Below are 20,897 nucleotides of genomic sequence, written 5' to 3'. Positions count from 1 at the left end.
TAGTTTTGTTTCATCAATTCCTTGTATTGCATGCAAAAATGTTTACCATTTATGAAGTTCAAATCAATTTTAAATGATTTCTGGATGTCGTGTCTACTAGTGCTAAGTAACTCGGCCGTTCAATGCTATTTTCCATACAGTAGTCATATAGAGAACAGTTACTTCATACCACATAGTCTGTTGCCTCCAAAGCAGATGAAAGCCACATATCTCCTACTTCTGCCAAGTCAGTCTCTTCATCAACAGTGATGTCTGAGGTGTCATCAAAGATGAAGAATCTACGGGCCCGCTGAAAGAAGCAAAACACATCAGGTGTTAATTTGCATTTTCGTGATGCTTAATTTGCATTTTTGTGATGCCATACAAAAGAGATTATAAATTTTGCTTGGCAAATGCAATTATTTACAAATTATGTTAATGAAGCAGTTGTCCATAAGCTTACAAAAGTGTTTAAAGAAGTTGGAAGCTGACCACTTAGTAAGTTTGTTCAAGTTTTGATTTTGGAGTCAACTTTCTGTCAGCTTCCTTTTGCAACTGTAAGTAAATTATAATTCTTCAAGCTACTTTCCCTGGGCATTTTTAATCATTTTCAAACAGACCACTAATTGCACTTCTCAAAGTTCTATCTTCATAATAAATTGGACTAAGAAATGACTAGATAGGGCCATATACATGTACACTAGGGCACACCAACCAACACTGGAGGCTAACTTCGACCAGAAGTCAAATGTCAACAATTGGCTATTTGAACCTGAAGAGGGCTGTTGTTAATATCTAATGATTTTTTTCAAAGTTGTTCTAAATATAGTTTAACGATAGTTCACCTTTATCCGCAGGGTAACCTACAAAATGTATGTTTTAAAAAACAAGGTATTTACTTAGGGGTGTTAAGTCAACTGTTGGTGGTTTCAAATTGCAATATTTGTTTTAAATCTGTTTGAAGCCACCGTCGGTTGACTTTACAGTATAATTACCCGGTTTCAAAAAGCAACAAATATAGGTTACCCCACGGATAAAGGTGAACCTAGTAAGTGTTACATGTAGCTGTCAATGAGCTATTATCACCTTCAGGTTTCCAACTTCGTTCCCACCGGAGGCGTCTTCAACGATGAGAACCGCTGAGAACACGCCAGGGTCCTGACCCGACATGTCGATAGCGTACTCACTTACGGAAGGTTCCAGGCTCGCTGGTTCGGGAAAAATAAGGTCAGAAATTTTAGGTTTCCCAAACACAGCAAAACAGTATGTTCTTCCTGTTTTTTCCTCAAAATGTCACATTTTTATGATGAAAAGAAGAAACGCAGGACAATTATTGAAAAGGAGCCTGGTTATTGTACAATTATACAAGCCAGTATTGAAAACATGATGTGAAAATGACTAAAATTCACAATCATATACAGTCAAACCTGTATTAGCGGCCACCTTTGCATAACGGCCACCTGCCCATAGTGGCCACTTTTTGTCGGTCCCTTGGATTCGTAATGATTAAGAAATAGGCTTAGCGGCCACCTGTCCAACGCGGCCACGGCCACACGATTTCCGGTCCCGCAGGTACAAAAACACTGCCGATAACGGCCACGCGGACCGCTGATCTATGTTTCGGCACGCGATCGGCTATATACAGCTGCCGTATGGTCACCCTACGCCGGATTTAAAACCTCTTTAATTTATTTTCAAAACAAAACTTCGTAAACTGGCGCTACCCATACCCGCCGAAAAACGAGGTCATATAAGGTCAATAGACGACACCAATATTACGGAGGTAAAAGGCGTTAAAGATACGTTCTAATACACTACCGCTTAGGTTAATTTTCATCACAAAAACTTTCTGAATGAATTGTTACAAAGACAAAATAATATGAACTTCAGGCTCTGGTGGATTTTTCTTACATATATTAAGAGATAAGTCTAAAATGACGAGACTTTTCCTGTGAGTAACACATTAGCATAATGGGCGAACCTGACGTGTGAACGCGGGAGGGAACACACGGACGGTGAAGTATCAAAGGATACAAGACGATAGATCAAAGAAATATGACATGACGATACCGGTCTCTTCAGACAATATAAACTGTAGAACATTTAAAACTTTTTATAGCTTTTATTTTCTTAACACATATAGTGTAAAAATCATTGCAGTACATGTACAGTACTGTATTATGTGAATAAAGATCAGTGGGTACTAAAACCATGTGTAACTTATTGCTTGTGATCAATTAATTAGCATATTCTCTATAGGGACCACCTCTCTATAGTGGCCAATTTTGACCAGTCCCTTGAGTGGCCACTATAGACAGGTTTGACTGTATAATAGTTGCCCACATAATAGAGAATGTAGAATAGTGATAGTCTAACTTTGCTCTGATGTTTATTATACAGTCACTTTTCTCTCCAACTTTTATTATATAATATATAACATCTGGAATTGTCCAAATTTTAGACAAGGGCACTGATTGGTCTCTACACACGAGTGATTTAAGGAATGGGTTCAAGTACTTGTCCCAACACACGATACGCCCTCCATCCCCTTAATATTCATGGTGCAATGTTGAAACGCCTGCTCAACTGAGCACTCTAGAACCCATTCCTTAATTCACCCATTAACTGACGTCACCAACAAAAGGTTTGAATCTACAGTAGGCCAGATGGGTAGCAGAAGCAAACATAGATCTGGAGCAAACTACATGTACCTATCCGGATGGTAGCCAGGCTATCATCACAAAAAATCATGGTGTCAAAATTCTTGGTGCCATCATCATTATGTCATTACCTTCATACATGGCAGTGAAACTTTCCCTTAGTGTATCCCCTTGAGTGTGGTCCATGCGGTAAACCTCCACGTGATAGTTCTGTATACCAGACCCAGTATCACCCCATCCACTCCACCTCGCTGTGGGACTCTAGAAACAAGGGGAAAAATCTGTTTTTGGCAATGCCTCAGGGGTGGAGCCAGCAGCACTTTATTCCTTGAGTTACATGGCATTCAAAATCAATATTAAGCAGTCATATATAATAGTACTGCCATATGACAATCCTATTGACAAAACCCAGAGCCCTTACAGCTGTGAGACTTAAAAAGCAGGTTAAAGATAAAGTATTTTTGGTGATGTCTCTGGGGAGGAGTCAGCAGCACTTTACACCTTGAGATACATGACATATTTAATGTCAATATTACACAGTACTAGTGCTCTCACATGATAATTCTATACACAAGACCCAGTGTCCTTATAGCTGTGAGACTTAAAGAGCAGATAAGACAAAGTATTTTTTGGCGATACCTCTGGGGTGGAGCCAGCAGTACTTTGCTCCCTGAGTAACATGACATAACATTGGACGAGGACAATATGCAGACTACTATCATATGTCAGCCCCAGGAGCCACAGTGCATTCTGGGAGTGGTAGTCAGTGGAATTTCAACAGCAGTCCGCCAGAGGGCACAATTCTACCATGACAATGGCAGCATTCACAGAGTAAATACTTATCACCTTATGAATACTCCCACCTGTTTTGTGAAGGGGTCTCCAACATCTAACATTGCCTGGAAAGTCCCAGAGTGAAGTGGTGTGGTGGAGTCATATCTAAAAGTACAAAAAAATATCACTCATCAATGGATGGTGGTGGTTAAGACGTTTCATCATCATCATCTATCCTCCTCTTTTAAGAGGTGTAGCAAGTAATTAAGTACAGTCACCATTAACTGTTACACTATGCAATACATTATTTTGTTCATTTCTTAAAATTGTGATTACAGCTTTTTATTAATTCTAAGCTTATGATCATGTTTCTTTCCTATTTTACCTGTGATGATTTTGCTCAAATTTATCGAAATTTGTTGAGTTAGCGGGCAGTGTCATGCTTTTTCAAATCTTAACCCACGATTTTTCTCTATCAAGGTTGACGGATTGGTTTTCAAATTTTTCCTTCACACGCTGCGTGCAAGCATGTCTAAACCCCACAGGATGGGGAACAACAGACGATAAACCGAATAGTGAGTGAGTGAGCAGCAAATTCCCATCAATTGCAAGGAAAACGGACGCTGGCTAGAGCCCTGATGTTGTACTCACTTCCACTTTGCTCCAGTGGCTACCCTTGCATATGGTCCATCAGTGAACCACCGGGTGTGGGTCTGCCTGGTGTCAAAGTCATAGTAGGTGAACCCACCACCTACTTTGGCCCTGAATTCAACTTCAATCCTAGATACAAGTACAAAAAAAGTGAAGAAGAAAAATGGTTTAGAAATACAAAATATCTTATGACTGACATATGATGGTATATATGATCTACATGTACATTTTTGTAACATTTTGACAAATAACGTAAGGTTACCAGTTTACGGTCGATTTGTTAATAATGCCGTTTTATGGAAAGCGCGCAGGCCGGGAAGTGAAAAGCTGTCCTTAATTGGAAGACATCAAAGTCGGTCTGCGTCAAGCTCTGTGTGGCATCATATTTCTTCTGAGGATTTCTCGCCGTACGAGCGTCTTTAATAAACAAGTCTGCAGCCAATAATTCTTCCAGGGTGACCAATTTACGGTCAGTTGGGTGTTTCTCCATGAGGTTATTTTTCTAAAGGACATATATCTGATCATTTCCCATAAAAGTCCCCCATGTAGTTCACTGAGATAACACAATGGATTAAAATTGTTTACATATGGCCATGCCGCCACTTTGCATCGCCACTAAACGTTATCGGTAAGTCATCTTTGCCCCAACAGAACGCCACTCAGAGCGCCATGCTGTTCGACAACTTGCACAATGCTACTCATAATAATGGCAACGCATTTGGATGTTGTTATCACCTGTATAGATAGAAACTGGCCTTGAAACGCGTTCAGTATACATGTGGCTTGCTCACGCCGTGCCCTCCCCACATAAATTAGCCCCAACAGCGCCCCTTGCAACAATTTCTCGCTCTCCAGTGCACCAAGCTTTAACGGGTAAGTCACGTGATGCAACATGGCGTTCGAAAACTACCCGCTCGGCAAGGACAGTCACTTGTTTTTATGCAGTTTATAAGAGTTTCCTTGGACAACATACATAAAATCACCATGCATTCTTGAGATAAGAACTCTAGGTTTGGTTTGAGGTGATGTTTCAATTCATATTAAGAGTTTCTTGGATTTTAAAGAGGGGACGAAAATAGCCGTCTAGAATTACGATCAGAACCGGGTCATCTGTAACAGTGTTGTGCGCACTCAAGCGTAAATGTAAATTGTTGTCGGACTTTTCAGACGTGATTTGCTGGATGCAAAGTTATATGATAAATAAGGCAAGACACATAGATGATATAAACGTACTTCTTTCCTACTCAAGAGAATTTTCTTTTTTACAATTGACCTCGAAGTCTGCATCCACCAAGAAGTGACCGTAAACTGGTCCTGCACGTAAACTGGTAACCTTACGTTATGTACATGTGTTGTAAGTAAGTGATAGAAGTTTGGACAAACCTTACTATGTGAATAAGACTTAGCTAAAAACGTGGCACAACTACTTATATGTAATGGGAAAAAACTTAACATATGATTATGTAAATTAGTATTATTGAGACATCTACATGTAATCTAACAAAAAATTACGTGAACATCGACAACTATATGAACATTATGTAAATAAGGAAGAAATAAAATTTGTGAGACTTATGCATGAAAATGAGAAAAACTTGAAAACGACTATAGTAAATGAGCAAAACAACATCACAACTATGTAAATAAGATTGAAAAAACTTGTCACATCTATGTAAAACATAAGGCTTTTATGACTCACTCGTCACCATGGACCACAGTGGAGGACCATGTTTGGTCGTTGTCACATGTTAGGGCAGAGTCCAGTGGAGGGCTGGCCTTGCTGAGAGCGACATCACAGGGCACTGAACCGCTGGTAAAAACCGCTATTATTGAGAAAAAGACATGGCAGAAATCTATGCTTAATATACATTAACACAATAATCATATTGCAGGGTACTTTAAGGCTACATCTATGCTAAATAATACAGACTGTACACATGTAATTGTGAATTCATCTATTTTTGTAGACTTAATTTTTTCATAAGGTTTTCGCAATGTTTTAAGTCTACATTCGAAACGATTTAATCTGAGGTACAGCAGTGTGAAATAACGTGGGGTTGCAGGGCTCGAATTACCCACTTGAAAATGCAACCTCATTTTGCCTCGCGCAACTTAATTTTGAACCCAGGTTGCACACTGCGCAACCTGAAATGTTGCAGTTGGAACACTGCTTTTCCCCCACCTATGTGCATAAGCCTTTGTATTTATTTTTGGATAACATAAAACATATTACATAGTTACATATAACTGGAAGAAAAGATGAGGGATAAGTAGCTGATTTGAAGAAAGTAACAACTTGAAAGTGGGGCAACCTGAAATGTTGATGGCGCAACCTGGCTTTTGACTCAGGTTGCCACTTGGACAACCTGGCTGAAAAAAGTATTTCGAGCACTGGGTTGTGTGGCATACAATTGTAACTGAGTGTTTGGCCCAGAACCTAGAGGACCCCAGGCATTGTACCTGACATGCCACCGATGTTGTGTCCTTGGGAAAGGCACTTTACACAACTTTTCTCACCCCATTAAGGACTGGTGTAAAAGTGGCACCTGACTTTGGTTGGGGCCCATTCAAATTTAGTGGAAGCACTTTCAATATCCTTTGTGAAGGTTACTCATCCAGGTAACATTAAAATTGAAGAAGATTCACTCTTTACTTCTGGATAATACTATAACTTCATTTTCATTTCACTCAGAGGAAGAAAGGTGGATGCCTTTTGAAACGTCTATTAAAATTTTTTAAGTATCCAGAAGTAAAGAGTGAATCTTCTTCAATTTCACTTTCAATATCATGCCCTATACACAACCTACTGTCTCTATGGCCTCAAAAAGGCTATGGGACTACATGTACCTGCTACCTTAAACTTCTAAAAGTAAAATCTTAACATTTGTAAAGCTAGGGACCAACCTGTAAGATCAATAAATAAATAAACTAGGGAAAAACCTGCATGACTTACCTGAGTTTCTCTTGTGCAGCCAAGTCACAGTACTCTCAATGGGCCCAACAAAGAATGACCTGATGTAGGAATGGAAGGCGGGGTTGGGCCGAGTGTAGGATGTGGCCCACTGAAACTGCACTCTGGTTGGAACCTAAAATAAAAATATGACACAAAATGTGTTGCTGCAGTACCAAGGTCAGCCAACAGGTGGAGCAAAATCCACCTGCACCATCCCCATACTTAAACTCACCCGCTGAAAACCATTGCAAACCTTCCAACAGTTCTTGAGATATCCCCTACATAAGCTCAAGAGTAAAAAAAATATATGTAATAGCAACAATTTCACCATCTTCATGGAGGTAACAAAATCTGATCATTTCCTTGGACTCGCTGTGTACAAAATAGATTTTATCTGCATTGTGAAACTTCTTGGCTAGTCTTTTTTTTTTAAAAAGATCTTGGGGTTAACAAAGGAATACCTTGTTGGTCCAGACGTCCATATTGTTCTGGTCTAGATCAGCCACTCCACCAGAGTCATCGTGTAGCAGCCCCAGCCAGTGCATAAACTCTGGTTGCTGTCCAACTAGAGGGGAAAAATAGATTTTAGGACTATCACCTTTGTTAAGAAGGTTTTATGTTTACAGTGCCATTTGTATCAGTCTGCATGGGGTGGGGGGTTATGGAAACACTTAATGGTAAATTTAAGAGGATCAGTAATGCTTAATGCTAAATGTAAGAAGAAGGCAATGCTTTACTGTAAATTAAAGAAAATTGATGCATATAATTATATATGTACTGTGATACCTACGAGTATATCGATGTAAAATTAGACTGCTAATAGCGACTATACTGGCCATTCCATTGTGAATTTTGGGCAATCTGGCATTCAACTACACAATATAAAGATCTTTCATTCATTTGACATTATTTAGCTATGGATAGATCTTTGTACTAGGTAAGCAGATACAATGTATATGTCAGCAAAATGGCTTTCTAGTAGCTCTCTATGGTACTGTAACAGCAGAGTTGAGTCTAATAAATAGAGATAAATAATAAGTATACCTTCTTTGTAATGATTGACATAAGACAGTCATGGACTTACTGGTCGTGCATGAAGAGCCAGAGAAACCAGAAGTGCACTGGCAGCTCCCGACCAATCCACACATCCCAGGGAAACACAAGTTACTGTCAGATCTCCAGGAGCAGCGTTCTGTTGAAAGAAAGGTTCTAATTGGTCAGATGGTCATATTCCATGTACTAATTGGCTATCATGGTTTAATCTGAAAGATTCTGATTGGTCAGAAGGTTACATTTCACGTACTGATTGGCCATCATGGTTTATTTTGAAAGAAAGGTTCTGATTGGTCGGATGGTTACATTTCATGTACTGATTGGCCATCATGGTTTATTCTGAAAGAAAGGACTTCTGAATGGTCTTAATGTTTTAATTTCCATGCACTGATTGGTCATCATGGGCAACATCTTTTCACCAATCACAGAACAGGGTTGTATGAAAAATGATACTGTATAATAAGTCATTCTTTCGAAAATGCTGGACAAGCCCCTGCTATAAATCATGCTTCGGTGGCCCTACCACCAGCCTCTTCTAGAAGATTGATGGACAACACCTCTAATTCAGGACAACACCTCTAATTCAGGACAACAACTCTAATTCAGGACAACTAGTGACATCTTGCTATAATCATTCACTCATCATTATGTATATATTCTGTATTGCACAAATTGGATCAAAATAGACCTGGAACTTAGACTACAGTGACAGTTTGTGTTCTACAGACTAATACTGGACACTTCAAACCATTGGGTGATCAGACTAGCCAACTGCTGCCTACCCCTGCGTCAGGGATCCCAGCAGCAGTATAATCAAACCTCGGACAGTGAGTGTGGGTGAGTGATCAACACTCAAGTAAACTGTGATGTGTGTACTTACTTTGGCAGTTCATTCCAGACACGTCGTAAGCCCTGGCCGGTTTTCCATCGTAAGTTCCATAGTCGTAAACGCAGACAGGGCATTGGTCATTCCGACACAGGTGAGAGTTACACAGCGGGTCAGTGCAGATTCCTGGGGATTGAGAAATGAAAATTAAGATCATTACAGAATAGACTTTTCACCTCATTGAAGGAGGCATTGTTTTCAGTGTATTTGTGTTTCTTTTGATCCGCAGATATATAGACACGTCTCAATGCAGAACAAGTCTCTGAAAACTCAAACCTGCATGAAATATTTTGTTTTGTGATGGTGCGTATGGTGTGTTGTGGGGTTGATACAGTTCGAAGTTTGGCAAAATTATTCCATCATTGTTCTTATATATCTACCTATAGTAAAAGGTGAGATCCAAAACTACACCTTTCTAGTGACCTCACCATTTCCTTTTTATTTCCTATTGTTACACCTGCACCTTGCACATCCCTAATGTGTATATATTGGTTCATTCCATACAGAGGTGACAGGGATGGTCACAGTTACTCTTTCTACTAGTTGTGGATCTGTGCAACCATCGGCTTCATATCCCTAATGTGTATATAGTAATTCACCCCGCACACAGTGGTGACGGGTGATTAATTGCCCAGCTGGCTATCAGTTACTTGGACCACTCTACTCAAAAAAAGTAAAAAAGGGGTGTAAATATTTTTCAAAACGAACCATAAAACTGCAGCAAACTTCTAATGCGCGCTATAGCAAAATGGCTCACAATATCTATCCCTATAGTAAACGTGATCGCAATCCATCCAGAGGTTCTAAAGATATCGGTCCGGAATCACCAACATCCCTACCAGAATCAATACCTGCTTTTTTCAAGCAGGTAATGATGGGAAGTATACATGTAGGTAAAATGTTCCAGAATTAGTAATGAATAAATCCACCCCAACCTGCTTGGAGACTAACTACTGGAATCGAGCAAAAGTCCCAATGTAATAAAGTAATGCATTATTTATCCGTTCCCTTATCGTATACTTACGAACACATTCGCCATTTGAGTACTCGTAGCCACTACAGCAGAAGTACGTTGTTTTAGGGCAGGTAGTTTCCCTGTACGATGTTCGGTACCTGTTGGAAAAATATTATCTTCATTGTGCTGATTGTGTTCAGGTAACGTTATCAACACTTGAGAAAGTGCAATAATTCTACAGTGGCAAATTAGGGCCTCATTTACATAATTTATGAGCAAATGAATAGCCTTCTTTGCTATGATGAGACTTTCATAGTCTGAGTAATAATAATATCTGAGTGTGTCTTTGCACCTATTTATCAAGATCATTTTAAAGGAATAGACTGAGATTTGGCATGTTGGTAGTTGAAGTGAAACACCTTGGGCATAGGAAAAAAAATGTTGTGTTTCCTGTTTCAGTCCTTTAAAAATTAGGGTCGGTTGGTAGGGATTACATTTTTTTTCTTGTAATTTTTTAGGCTGGCCAAAACTCTAGTGTGACATAATACAATACAGTGGAACAAAGTAACCTGAAATGCATTTAAGTGTCTTTTAATGTCAAATATAAATGTAACGTCCATAGTAGATACAATATCTTTTATCCGATAGGACAAGCAGTGTCTTTACTTTAATACAATAATAGGAAGCAGGCTGCATAAAAATTCTAACTTGTTAATGGACGTTGGTGTCAAATTGCAATATTATGCAAAAATAGTTTAAAAGTACCACCCGTCGACTCGATGTGCCTAAATACCCGTTATGAAAAACACTGACGGATATAGGTTACCCCACGGATAAAGGTGAACTTGCGTTACAGACTAATTGTTGTAAAAAAAATGTACGTACGCAGTGCAGGAAGACCATCCAGTTCCAAATATCCCGCAGTTGGTTTCGTAGCGCTCTGAGTACGACTCTGAGCACGGACACGATGTCTCGCCGGTACAGACATTGGGTCTGAGGACAAAAACAAAAACTGTATCTGACGGTACAGGAAGACCATCCAATAAAACTGCACAATCGGGATGTTGGGACATAAAAAATGTCCCCCCATCTGTCAAAAAAAATGTGAAAACAATAAATAGTTTATCACACATTCTTGCCCGAGGGATAACTCCAAGTAACATGAAAAAAAACCAAATGTGTAGAACAGTATAGAATGCGTCTACTCTAACTCTAAACTGTTAACGTTACAGTAGTAGCTTTTTGGTTTCGACTTCTTTTCCTGAGACAGTGGCGGACAAAGGATCCCACCTTTTCTAAAGCACGGTAACATGGAGTGAAGTGCCAACTTGCACCTTATAGGTACAAATTACTACAATGTAGAAAAATTAAAGGATGGGGAAAACTGGACAGCTGATTCTGTATTGAGAGTAAAATTGTTGGAATATTTGTAATGACTTACTGTTGGGAGAAGGCTGCCTCGGCTTCCAGAGCTGCCACGGCGGCATCCGCCTCTGCGTTGATTCTTGCCCTCTCCCCATCTGGGTCAGTTACTATTCCTAACATGGAATTTATGTTAATCATAGCAAGCTGTAATGTCCTCCAGGCGTTGGCTTGGTCAACTGTACAGAACGTGTTGGCTGTGACCTGGGTCGGTAACTCTGCTGTCAGAAGCATCACCAGACAGCAGAGTTTCAGCAGTACTCCAGGACCCATGGTAGGAACCAGCTTCGGCTCTGAATGAGGAGAAACGTATAGATTTAGTGGCATGTGTGACAAGTGTTAATATTAATGAGCTTAGACGCATGCGTAACAGAAGAGTAACAGAACCTCAAGAGACAACCAACACGGTGCACAGAGGCTGCAGTGGATGATAGAATAAACCAACTGTAGAACTGTACCGCGCCTGAGATGTCATTGCGGATGACTTGAGCAGATAGGTCTGGATACAGAGACCATGCATAGAGGCAGCGAGTTACAGCATGGTTTGAGGCATAAAATGGTTCTAGGTTAGCTCCGGTCGTCCGGCGCATTTCGAAAGGGTGTTTGATTCATAACCAGAGGTTCTGGGTTGGAATCTGTTGATACACTTGTGCCCTTGAGAAAGGCACTTTAGACCAATTTCCTCACTTCACTCAGGTGAAAATGAGTACCTAGCTTCGGTTAAGGCCATCGATCCCTCAAATAGGATGTGAAATGGAGGTCCCGTGCTTGAGGATAGGGACACCTAGACCACATTTAAGAACCCAATGCATTTATCAAAAAGAGTAGGGGTCCTTCCCGTCGTAAGTGGATCAAATAAATCTGCCCGGATATGCAGCTAATGTACTGTTCAGTACAAACCTGGTATGTTACGCCATGAGGTGGTTTACTGGGTAAGCAAAACAAACAAGCCTAACCAATAACAAAAATGTAACTTATTATTTGTCTGAGAGCACAAAGTTTATAATTCTTGTTTTAACTGTTTCCTCATAAACGATAATTAATACTTTTAGGAAACTCGCAGCGCCATGTCAATATTTTTTTACATCCCACCCTTGTTTAACAAAAGTTTTCATGATGGACACATTTTCAGGCTTAAAGTGGACTAGTTCCATGTTAACTATTTTTTCCTTGGTGACACTCCCATCCTTGAGGAATGTAGCAAACCCTTCATGGTTTTAAGTTACATGTTTATGATTTTGTTGTTGTTCTTCGCGAGTGTTGTTTATCACTTATATATAATCAGCTCTCAGACCCTCACAGCCTAGCCTTATTGCATAGTTCCGGAGAAAAACAACAACCATCGAATAAGAATAATCTTTACACCAAGAATTTGAGTAAAATAACTTTCACAAACTACACAAGCAACAAACCTGTTGTCTGGAGACATTGTTAAGACAAAATCTGAAGAGCCACAACACTGAGTGAACATCTTAGACCATCTGCCAGCGTGTGATTCCAGTAACCAGCGGAAGTAGAGCAGTACAAATCTGTGACGCATGTCCGGTTAATCTACAAACAGATCTATCGGTGGACGGTGTTGCTACTCTCTAAGCAGAGGTTGGTGGGGAAAATCGTGACCCTTTCCTTATATCACCGTATTTTTTTCGATCAGTTGGTGATCGAGGAGGCTGGTCGAAAAGAATACGGCATATAAGGAAGTCAAGAAGCTATAGTACTAGTGGGGTTGGTCAATTATTGCTGCTCCGATACAGTTAGCCAGGTGAACTCTCAACGGTAAAAGCAGTGAGAGTTAGACACAAATGTTTCTGTCCTGAAATATTTCCGCACACAGAACGACCATACTATTTACGGAGTGTGTTTTTGATAATAAGTGAAAAGTTCTTTTTCCCGCAATTGTGAAATCAAATCTCCGCTAACTTAATGCATTTACAAATCGTCAATAATAAGAGTACCATTGAATGAACATATACATTTAACATCCATCCAAGATCCTAATCCTAACTATTGAAACCTGCCACCAGGTCATAAAATTAAACGTTGATTATTACTTCGATGACGCCACAGTGAACAGGGCAATCTTGTATGGTTTGATGTTGAATGACATAAAAGAGGTGGATATATTTAGTCGAAATAACCATGCTTATAGAATGATACTCAGAAAAAAATTGCACTTTGGTGACATTGGTGCCATAAATTTAGTGAGAAGAAGAAGAAGAACTTTATTGCATGACAACTGTAGAGGATGCAGTGTTTGGCAACTTGTACATACAATACATACAGAACAATTTATCTACATGAATTACTAATCTATTTTGCACATGGTATATAGTATTAACAATCAGGCTAGCATTTGTGCTGGTTCAGGACAGTATGAGACGAGCCAGCGCTTGTAAAACGTATTTAAATGATTACACAAATATCAGCCAATCGCGAACGTCCCGTGCCTAATCACGTCGTGTTATATTCAAATTTTCCGCCGCGATGACATCAGCTGCAGATTCACCAGGTGTTGCATTCTTTAGTACTGTCGCGTGGTCCGTGTGCATCTCTTGCGTTTTCACGGTTACTTCTAAGACGCAAAACTTGCAGTTTTCTTACATTTTCGCGGACAGTTTTCCTCAAAAAATGCGGAGAAGGGCTTCTGGAATAACCTGGGCGAGAATGACGGGGCAAAGTTTGGTGAGCGGCTTGGAAGAACTGTCAGAGTACTACTTCGGATTCAACCGTGTGACGCAGCATGTGCAGTACCAGGCAAGTAAACTTTTTCTAGAATTCTTCTTTTTTTTTTACGAAAAGCCAAGTTTATCGTAACTATACAATTATGTGATTGGTACTGTGTATTCAATCGCAAATACCCTGTGTCTTGTGTGTTCTCCCTCTTTGAAAGTTTGATATTGAAAAATGGAATAATGAGTTCTGGTCCTTGATTTGTTTGCTTGTGTCGCGGCAAAAGCGCCATCTAGCGATGTGTCTTAGCAATGGTTCAAAGTCAACCGTAAAAGAAATGTTAAGATGAAAACATGTTGAAAGCATGGATGAGGTAAAGAGATACTGTTTCTTCAGGTGTGAGTACCTCATTTGCATAATTAACAGGGAAATTATAAATTCAACGCACTCCACGATAGGACTCTCAAAAAAAAAATCTGACTTATATGTGTAATACAAAAAGAGGAATATGGATAGATATTAATCATACAAACGGAGACCCAATTTGCATAATTGATAAAAACCTATAATTCCATGATGAGTACTTCTGAGGAGCTTAAAGAACCCGGTTACAATTGGCTCTTCACCCTTTTAACAACTTCGGTTGTGACTGTTATAATTTATGCAGATTAGGGCAGTATTTGCATAATCAATGATGCAAATTTGATGACACATCAGTCGTTTCAATCGCATGAAGAGATGTTAGATCAGTACAGAATACCAAATGCCTAATTTATGATCTATACCAGTCAATTTCACAAACATGACAGTCAACTTGCTGATGAGTTCAATCGTAACGTGAATAAAACAGAAAACGTCATACATGTAACCAGTGTAGGGGACCCAGTCCTCTGGCTTACAGCACCAGTATCGAACCAGACTGCAAACCTTGCGTCGACAAATGAAAGGAAAGCCATAGGCGGAAGATTGTACAGTCCTTAAAGATGCCTACCTTCGAAGAGGCGAGTTCTCAAGTGTCAAGTCCAGGTCGCATACACCTTATTTTTGTCTGTACAACTTGCTAGAGGTCAAGATCATCGAGAGTGGGGCGATCATATCTATTACAGCGTACATTAACTCCGACTTTGATTTCGGCCACGTGTGTGCAAACATTGGCTACTTTACATCACCGTGGGACATTAAAGTCCGAATATGGACACCTAAATTATATGCCTTGTTTATAGGACTATGGAGGCTGGTGCGGGCTACTTGCTCGGGATGAAAAAAAATTATTAATGACCTATATGTTTGGCAACGCCAGGGCCCCTTTCCCCCATGGGGGCTTAAATACATAGTACCTGTGGCGAGGGGAACGCCAGAGCTGAGCTCCGAGGCATGGTGGTGTAGTTTGCACACGATACCATCTCCAAAAGAACTGCGAAATACAGGTCTGAGCAGGTAGTACTTGATCAGGGCCGGTGGAGTTAGAGTTCTGCTATCTCCTTCCCCCATTGATCTGCTACCTGTGTTCGCAATGACCAAAAGAGCCCAACTTTGAAGGGTTCCAATGTTGATGTATAGTAATGGATATGATCCCCCATTCTCTATCGTTTTGACCTACAGTACGTTATACGGACACAAATACCGTGTACGAGATCTGGGCTTGGCTCTTCAGGCCTCTCCTTCACGGAGTTAAGTATCTTTAAAGACTGCACTGTCTTTCTCTTATGATTTTCCTTTCATATGACGACACAAGGTGTGTATTTCGGTTATTTCCCTCTGCTGTAACACGGGGGACTGGGTCCCTGCACTGGTTACTTGCCGGACCATTTCTGTTTACTTCCCCCTTACGATTTAACTCCTTAAGGTGGGTTCACACCTGCGTATATATTTAAGTCCGTATGAGGCGCGGATGGAAGTATTTACCTCCACCAGGCCCCACAGGTCGTTGGAAAAATAATGGAAATTGGACTAACGTAAACAGGTAACATGTCAGACGAGTTAGCTGGGTCGCTAACCATACTTCTCGGTCAGCTAACTCCTCTGGCATGATATGCATCTATATTTGTCCAATTTGTACTATTTTTCCCGCGACCTGTGGAGCCTGGTAGAGACTAAGAGCGTTATACGCACCTCAAACGGACTTGAATATATACGCATGTGTGAACCCACCTTTAGGAAGTTGATTGGCATGTTGGCGAGGAAGACTGTGAATTGTGATGAATGCATTTGGTACACTGTTCCATCTAGCTTCTCCTGTTTGTTTAATTAGCTTGCCAGTTTAACTAGCTTCGCCAAAAGGTTATGTTCATTGTGTTTGTGTTTACACGACACCTCGGGAAATCCTAGTTGGCCATGTTTGGAATACGAGCGATCGCGATGATGTCACGGTGACGCAGCGGTAGGCAAAAAGCAGGTGTTTGGCAAAAGATTGATTTACATATTAACCAGTAATTTGATCTGCTAATTTAAATATCAATTTTTAATCCAATCTGCTGATGTCCTGGTAGGCAACAACCGTCCAATACTCCGGATATAGACAACAACAGCCATCCCACGTATGCTGGCAGTTATTATCAGACCAAAAGTTTGTCTCTAGCGGCTTGCTACGATGCTCAGCTGAACCTCCTTTTTGTATCTTTTCATCCGAATATACGAATCAAGAATCTGCATCCAAATTAAAGAGGAAGTGGTATGATTCCATTCACGGTAAATGAAGGAAATGCTACAATAGAATTCTTTAACTTTTATACTTTGTGGAGGCAAATACTCCCATGCGCGCCTCATACGGACTTAAATATATACGCATGTGTGACCCCACCTTAAAAGTGGCATACCAAAGCAACGCGCACCGAATGGGGAGGTAAATCGGCAGCAGCAGCGCAGAGTATGTCAAGTTTTTAGTGATCTGTTGCAGCAATCAGCTCAGGGCTGTTCAATTGGTAAACAAATCGCCAGCAGGGCATTGAGAACAACATACTTGTACTTTATTACGAGAAGCGGCAAGCAATGATCTACACTATTCTGCCTCACAGGCCGCTACATGTGATATGTGCATGTAGGTTTTATATAGTAACGCTAGTTCACCTTTATCCGTGGGGTGACCTTTATCCGTTGTCTTTAAAAATAGCACACTTAGGAGTATTAAGGCTGCGGACTGTGGTTTCAAATTTGCAATTTTTTTTAAATGTTCCGATTTGAAACAACCGTCCATCGACTTCATATGCCTAAATACGCTTTTTTTTTACAAACAATGGATATAGGTCACCTTCGGATAAAGGTGAACCAGCGTTAAACGCAACGAGAAAACACTAATATTTTGTAGTCAAAATGTAGTTATGAAGCTGCAAATGTCACAATGTATGTAAATGTTGTTACTTTTCAATAAAGCTTTAAAAAAAACTTTTCAAAAAGAAAAAAGCTAATCCCTTGGGATTTGAACCTCCATGTCATATCAACTGTGCACCAAAGGGCAGAAAGGCAATACCGTAAACTGTCCGGAATGACGCACTTAATCAAGTCCAAGTTGTGACGGGGCAATTCCGGCGAAAAATACGGTCGACGCTCGGGCGATTTTTGATTCGGCAAGGTCCAGCCGATCTAAAATTCTTCCGGTGTTCGCTTTAATTTTGACACAGACTTTAAGCCACCCCCCCCCCCCCCCATAGGAGTCTGTGATTGAAAGTTATGACGAAATCTATGGTCAAATTACTTGAACGTAAATCCTGCCAACATTTCTGTATTTGTACTTTGATTTGCTTTACCATATTATTACCAAGCGTTCTTCAGCATGAAAATTGTAATACTATACATCTTGCACATAGATATTTTCGAACGATACAGTTGAAACATTTGAGAGAGTAGCATATCGAACCTTTTCAAGCACTTGGCATTTAAGTCAGGAAAACTTCGGCAAAAATGTGGCAATAACAACCAACAAACGAAGAGAAGTTGTATGCATTGGGTCATGCATCTACCTTAGGTGACATAGTATCTACCCAAAGATCGACTGAATTCTCTACTAAAACTTTCCGACAGTTTGTCCTGGACAATGTATGCACTGGCTGTATCTTTTTCAACACCTACGGCGAGGTCGAATTTGTCGTAGCTATAGGTCGTCGATTGATTTTGATGATCACGTAGTAGCATTCTGAAGTTGTAGGCTTTGATAGAACCAACCGCCGACATGGATAGAACTTGTGACAGGTGACTTTTGCAAGACCATCTCAAGACTTTTGCACGAATATCTCAAGAATACCTTTATTTTGCGATCGTATGGGGACCCGTACGACAGCTGTGACCAGTCCCTTATCATAAGCTAGTCTTCTAAGACCATTTAATGTTTAAACTACACGTAAATGTATATAAAATACACGACAACGTATGCAGATTTAGCGACAACGCTACATGAAACGACGACAAAAAAGGTAAAGACACAAACCTGTTCAACTTCTGCAAGTAACGTTGAATATGACGCAAGATTTACACACACGTACAGGATTCTGTGTCTTCAAGTCCACCAACGTCTGCATGCAAAGCTTTAGCCATGCAAAATCGCGTTCAAGATCGCCGTTGCACCGTACGTTCCGGACAAGCCACGGGCCTGTGTTAGGGACAGCCCGAGCGAAGGGCATTCGGTGTGCGGTGAACAAAGCCCTCTCCCTTCTCCGTACCCAAAACGTAGTTCTTTCAAGCCAACAGTTATTGATATATTTGCTTTTCCCCACCCACGAAATCATATCCGTTTTGCTATTCACAAAGACTGGAGATCTAAGAAGGATATCTTGTTGCAGAGATCAGCAAGACCAACCGGACTGGTATTAAAGGCATACGTCACACTTCCTAACCGGGGCGGCATAGCCAATTTCAGGAACGAAAATAAAGTATGACATAAAAGACACCAAACTACACAAGACTTCAAAATGATAGCCGTGGGCATTATTTGTGTATATTTCTACTTGTAACGTTACCTTCTATTTTTCTTTTCCACAAACAAAGTCTTGGCCCCGGCTTGGAAATGTGATGTTAGACTAAGGGTAACATGACATGCTTACTGGGCATTATGTTTTTAACACAATTCACTGACCAGACTAGCCACTTTGAATACATACCGTAAAAAAACTATGCTGTTGTGTTCTATGCAATACAAACTGACCATAACTGTTAAACACGCTTGCCTTGATATGCATTTTTGTTCTAGCAACTTCTGCTATACATGTAAATATTTTAACACAGCACGATCGACCAATGTATGTTTCATAACGTTACATGGACTTCTAAAACAAGCAGCTTGCATTGTCTTGATTTAACAAGAAACTATCAATCATTGTTAAAACAACCTATCATTGTTAAAACAAACAACCCGCGATTTTTTAAGCAAACGAACTCTTTTGTGGGGTTGATAACTTAAGTGCATGATATGTGTGCCAAAGAACTGTCAAAGGAACTGTAAGATTCACATCTATTTTAACGTTAATGTTACACAAATAATGCCCACGACTATTCTTTACGTCTTACTTTACGTTTTGTGTAGTTTGGTGTTTTTTATATCATACTTTTCGTCCGCGATAGCTGCCCGGCCGAGCCCCGGTTTGGAAATGTGACGTAGGCATTACTGATGGAATAAGATAGTATCAAAGCGGACCAAAAGAGCAAAGACAAGACAGTCAATGTGTCCATTGCAACCTGTGAGATTATATGTATACCAACTTAGTATGACTTTCAAGTTTAAGTTTTACTCTGGATTGGGATTGAAGTCCTTGTTTCTGGATGCAGAATCTATGGTACGAGTAAATGGTTGATTCTAGAGATTGAACAAATCGCCGACCAGAACAGACGACTGCTGGTACGCAACTAGCCTGATTAAATCTCACTTATAGTAGCCTGCCCAACATCCGACTAGCCTCTAGAGACGGGGCCAGTTACAGCCCCGGACAGCAGAGTTTGTGTTACACAGACTAGTACGCAACATGGCTATCCAAAATCTACCATAACCTTTTCATGTCAATAGACTATTCGACTACTGATTAATGATGTTAGGCCACTTGACCCATTTAATGGATGTTTATCTTGGCACGTACTTTCTTACACTACAGACGTCCTCTGGTGCCGTATCTTGTTGCTCATTCACAAGAAAGGGCAGCATTATAAACAGACCACATCATAAGAGGGTATCTGTGGTTGGATGAAAAACGTAAATTTCTACCGTGCGAATTCTAATGTTTATTTCAATAGTTTCAGCGATCGAAGACAAAAAGTTGTTCGGTCAAAATCAAATATAGTCTGACGGTTTTGTGGCACAAACTTCGTAGCACAAACTTCGCATAGGACCGGTACCTTCGCTTTCCAAAGTGCTTTTCTTGAATTCTATCTATGTCCTAATTTAGATTAGTTGCTTTGCAACGTTTATTTCCATCCATAAACAGTTGTATAAAGGGGTGTGATGGACAAAATGGCTTCGAGTTAGCACTCTTGAAGATACATGCAGACGAAGTTAGTAATCAAACTAAATTGAGAAAAATGTCAATTCACAGCTTTCACATACGACGACGTAAAAACTGAGAATCATCTTTCGAAAAAAAATTTTAAGAATACTTCTTGTAAATCACGGATTCAACTTATCGTTAGGACAAATTTTGACCTTGACGTACTCTCCTTTTGCAACGTCATTCAGAGGCGTTAAAAGTGCATCTCTCTTACATGTACCTCCCCATACCAGTTACGTAACCCGTGAATAGTGTTTACCTCTGCGGTATCGTAAGCCTTGCCAAAACAGGTAGCATCCTCGGGTGACTGCAACACTACAAAAGGGGATCAAGCTTTGCCATAACAAAACATGTTAATTATTCATAGCTCGCTAGGGAGCGTAGTTGATACACGACGAAGTGCAATCGCATTGTAGAAACAGGTATAGCT

The 20,897-nt window shown here is 40.2% G+C and overlaps 1 protein-coding gene across 2 annotated transcripts in view; it reads right to left on the bottom strand.

The window, feature by feature from the left end:
- Window positions 1-18,816, bottom strand: part of LOC118406387 — a 61,612-nt gene extending 42,796 nt beyond the window's left edge. Inside the window, exons 1-14 of one of the 2 annotated variants that reach the window (XM_035806374.1) lie at window positions 18,424-18,816; window positions 11,353-11,626; window positions 10,797-10,904; window positions 9,981-10,069; window positions 8,951-9,082; window positions 8,102-8,209; window positions 7,479-7,582; window positions 7,018-7,150; window positions 5,764-5,887; window positions 4,065-4,193; window positions 3,503-3,578; window positions 2,771-2,900; window positions 1,066-1,187; window positions 170-289 (exon numbers count right to left, since the gene is read on the bottom strand). In XM_035806374.1, the coding sequence (XP_035662267.1) occupies window positions 170-289; window positions 1,066-1,187; window positions 2,771-2,900; window positions 3,503-3,578; window positions 4,065-4,193; window positions 5,764-5,887; window positions 7,018-7,150; window positions 7,479-7,582; window positions 8,102-8,209; window positions 8,951-9,082; window positions 9,981-10,069; window positions 10,797-10,904; window positions 11,353-11,606 (1,629 nt within the window). In that variant the 5' untranslated portion in view covers window positions 11,607-11,626; window positions 18,424-18,816. Of the gene's footprint in view, window positions 1-169; window positions 290-1,065; window positions 1,188-2,770; window positions 2,901-3,502; window positions 3,579-4,064; window positions 4,194-5,763; window positions 5,888-7,017; window positions 7,151-7,478; window positions 7,583-8,101; window positions 8,210-8,950; window positions 9,083-9,980; window positions 10,070-10,796; window positions 10,905-11,352; window positions 11,627-12,745; window positions 12,868-18,423 lie in introns of those variants that run through there. The other variant, XM_035806375.1, reaches the window with a different exon arrangement.
- Between the last annotated feature and the right edge of the window lie 2,081 nt (window positions 18,817-20,897).

This window comes from Branchiostoma floridae, chromosome 19, assembly GCF_000003815.2.
Source record: "Branchiostoma floridae strain S238N-H82 chromosome 19, Bfl_VNyyK, whole genome shotgun sequence".
Taxonomy (NCBI): domain Eukaryota; kingdom Metazoa; phylum Chordata; class Leptocardii; order Amphioxiformes; family Branchiostomatidae; genus Branchiostoma; species Branchiostoma floridae.
Note: the sequence above shows the minus strand (reverse complement) of the source record. Positions and strands in the feature narration are given on the sequence as shown.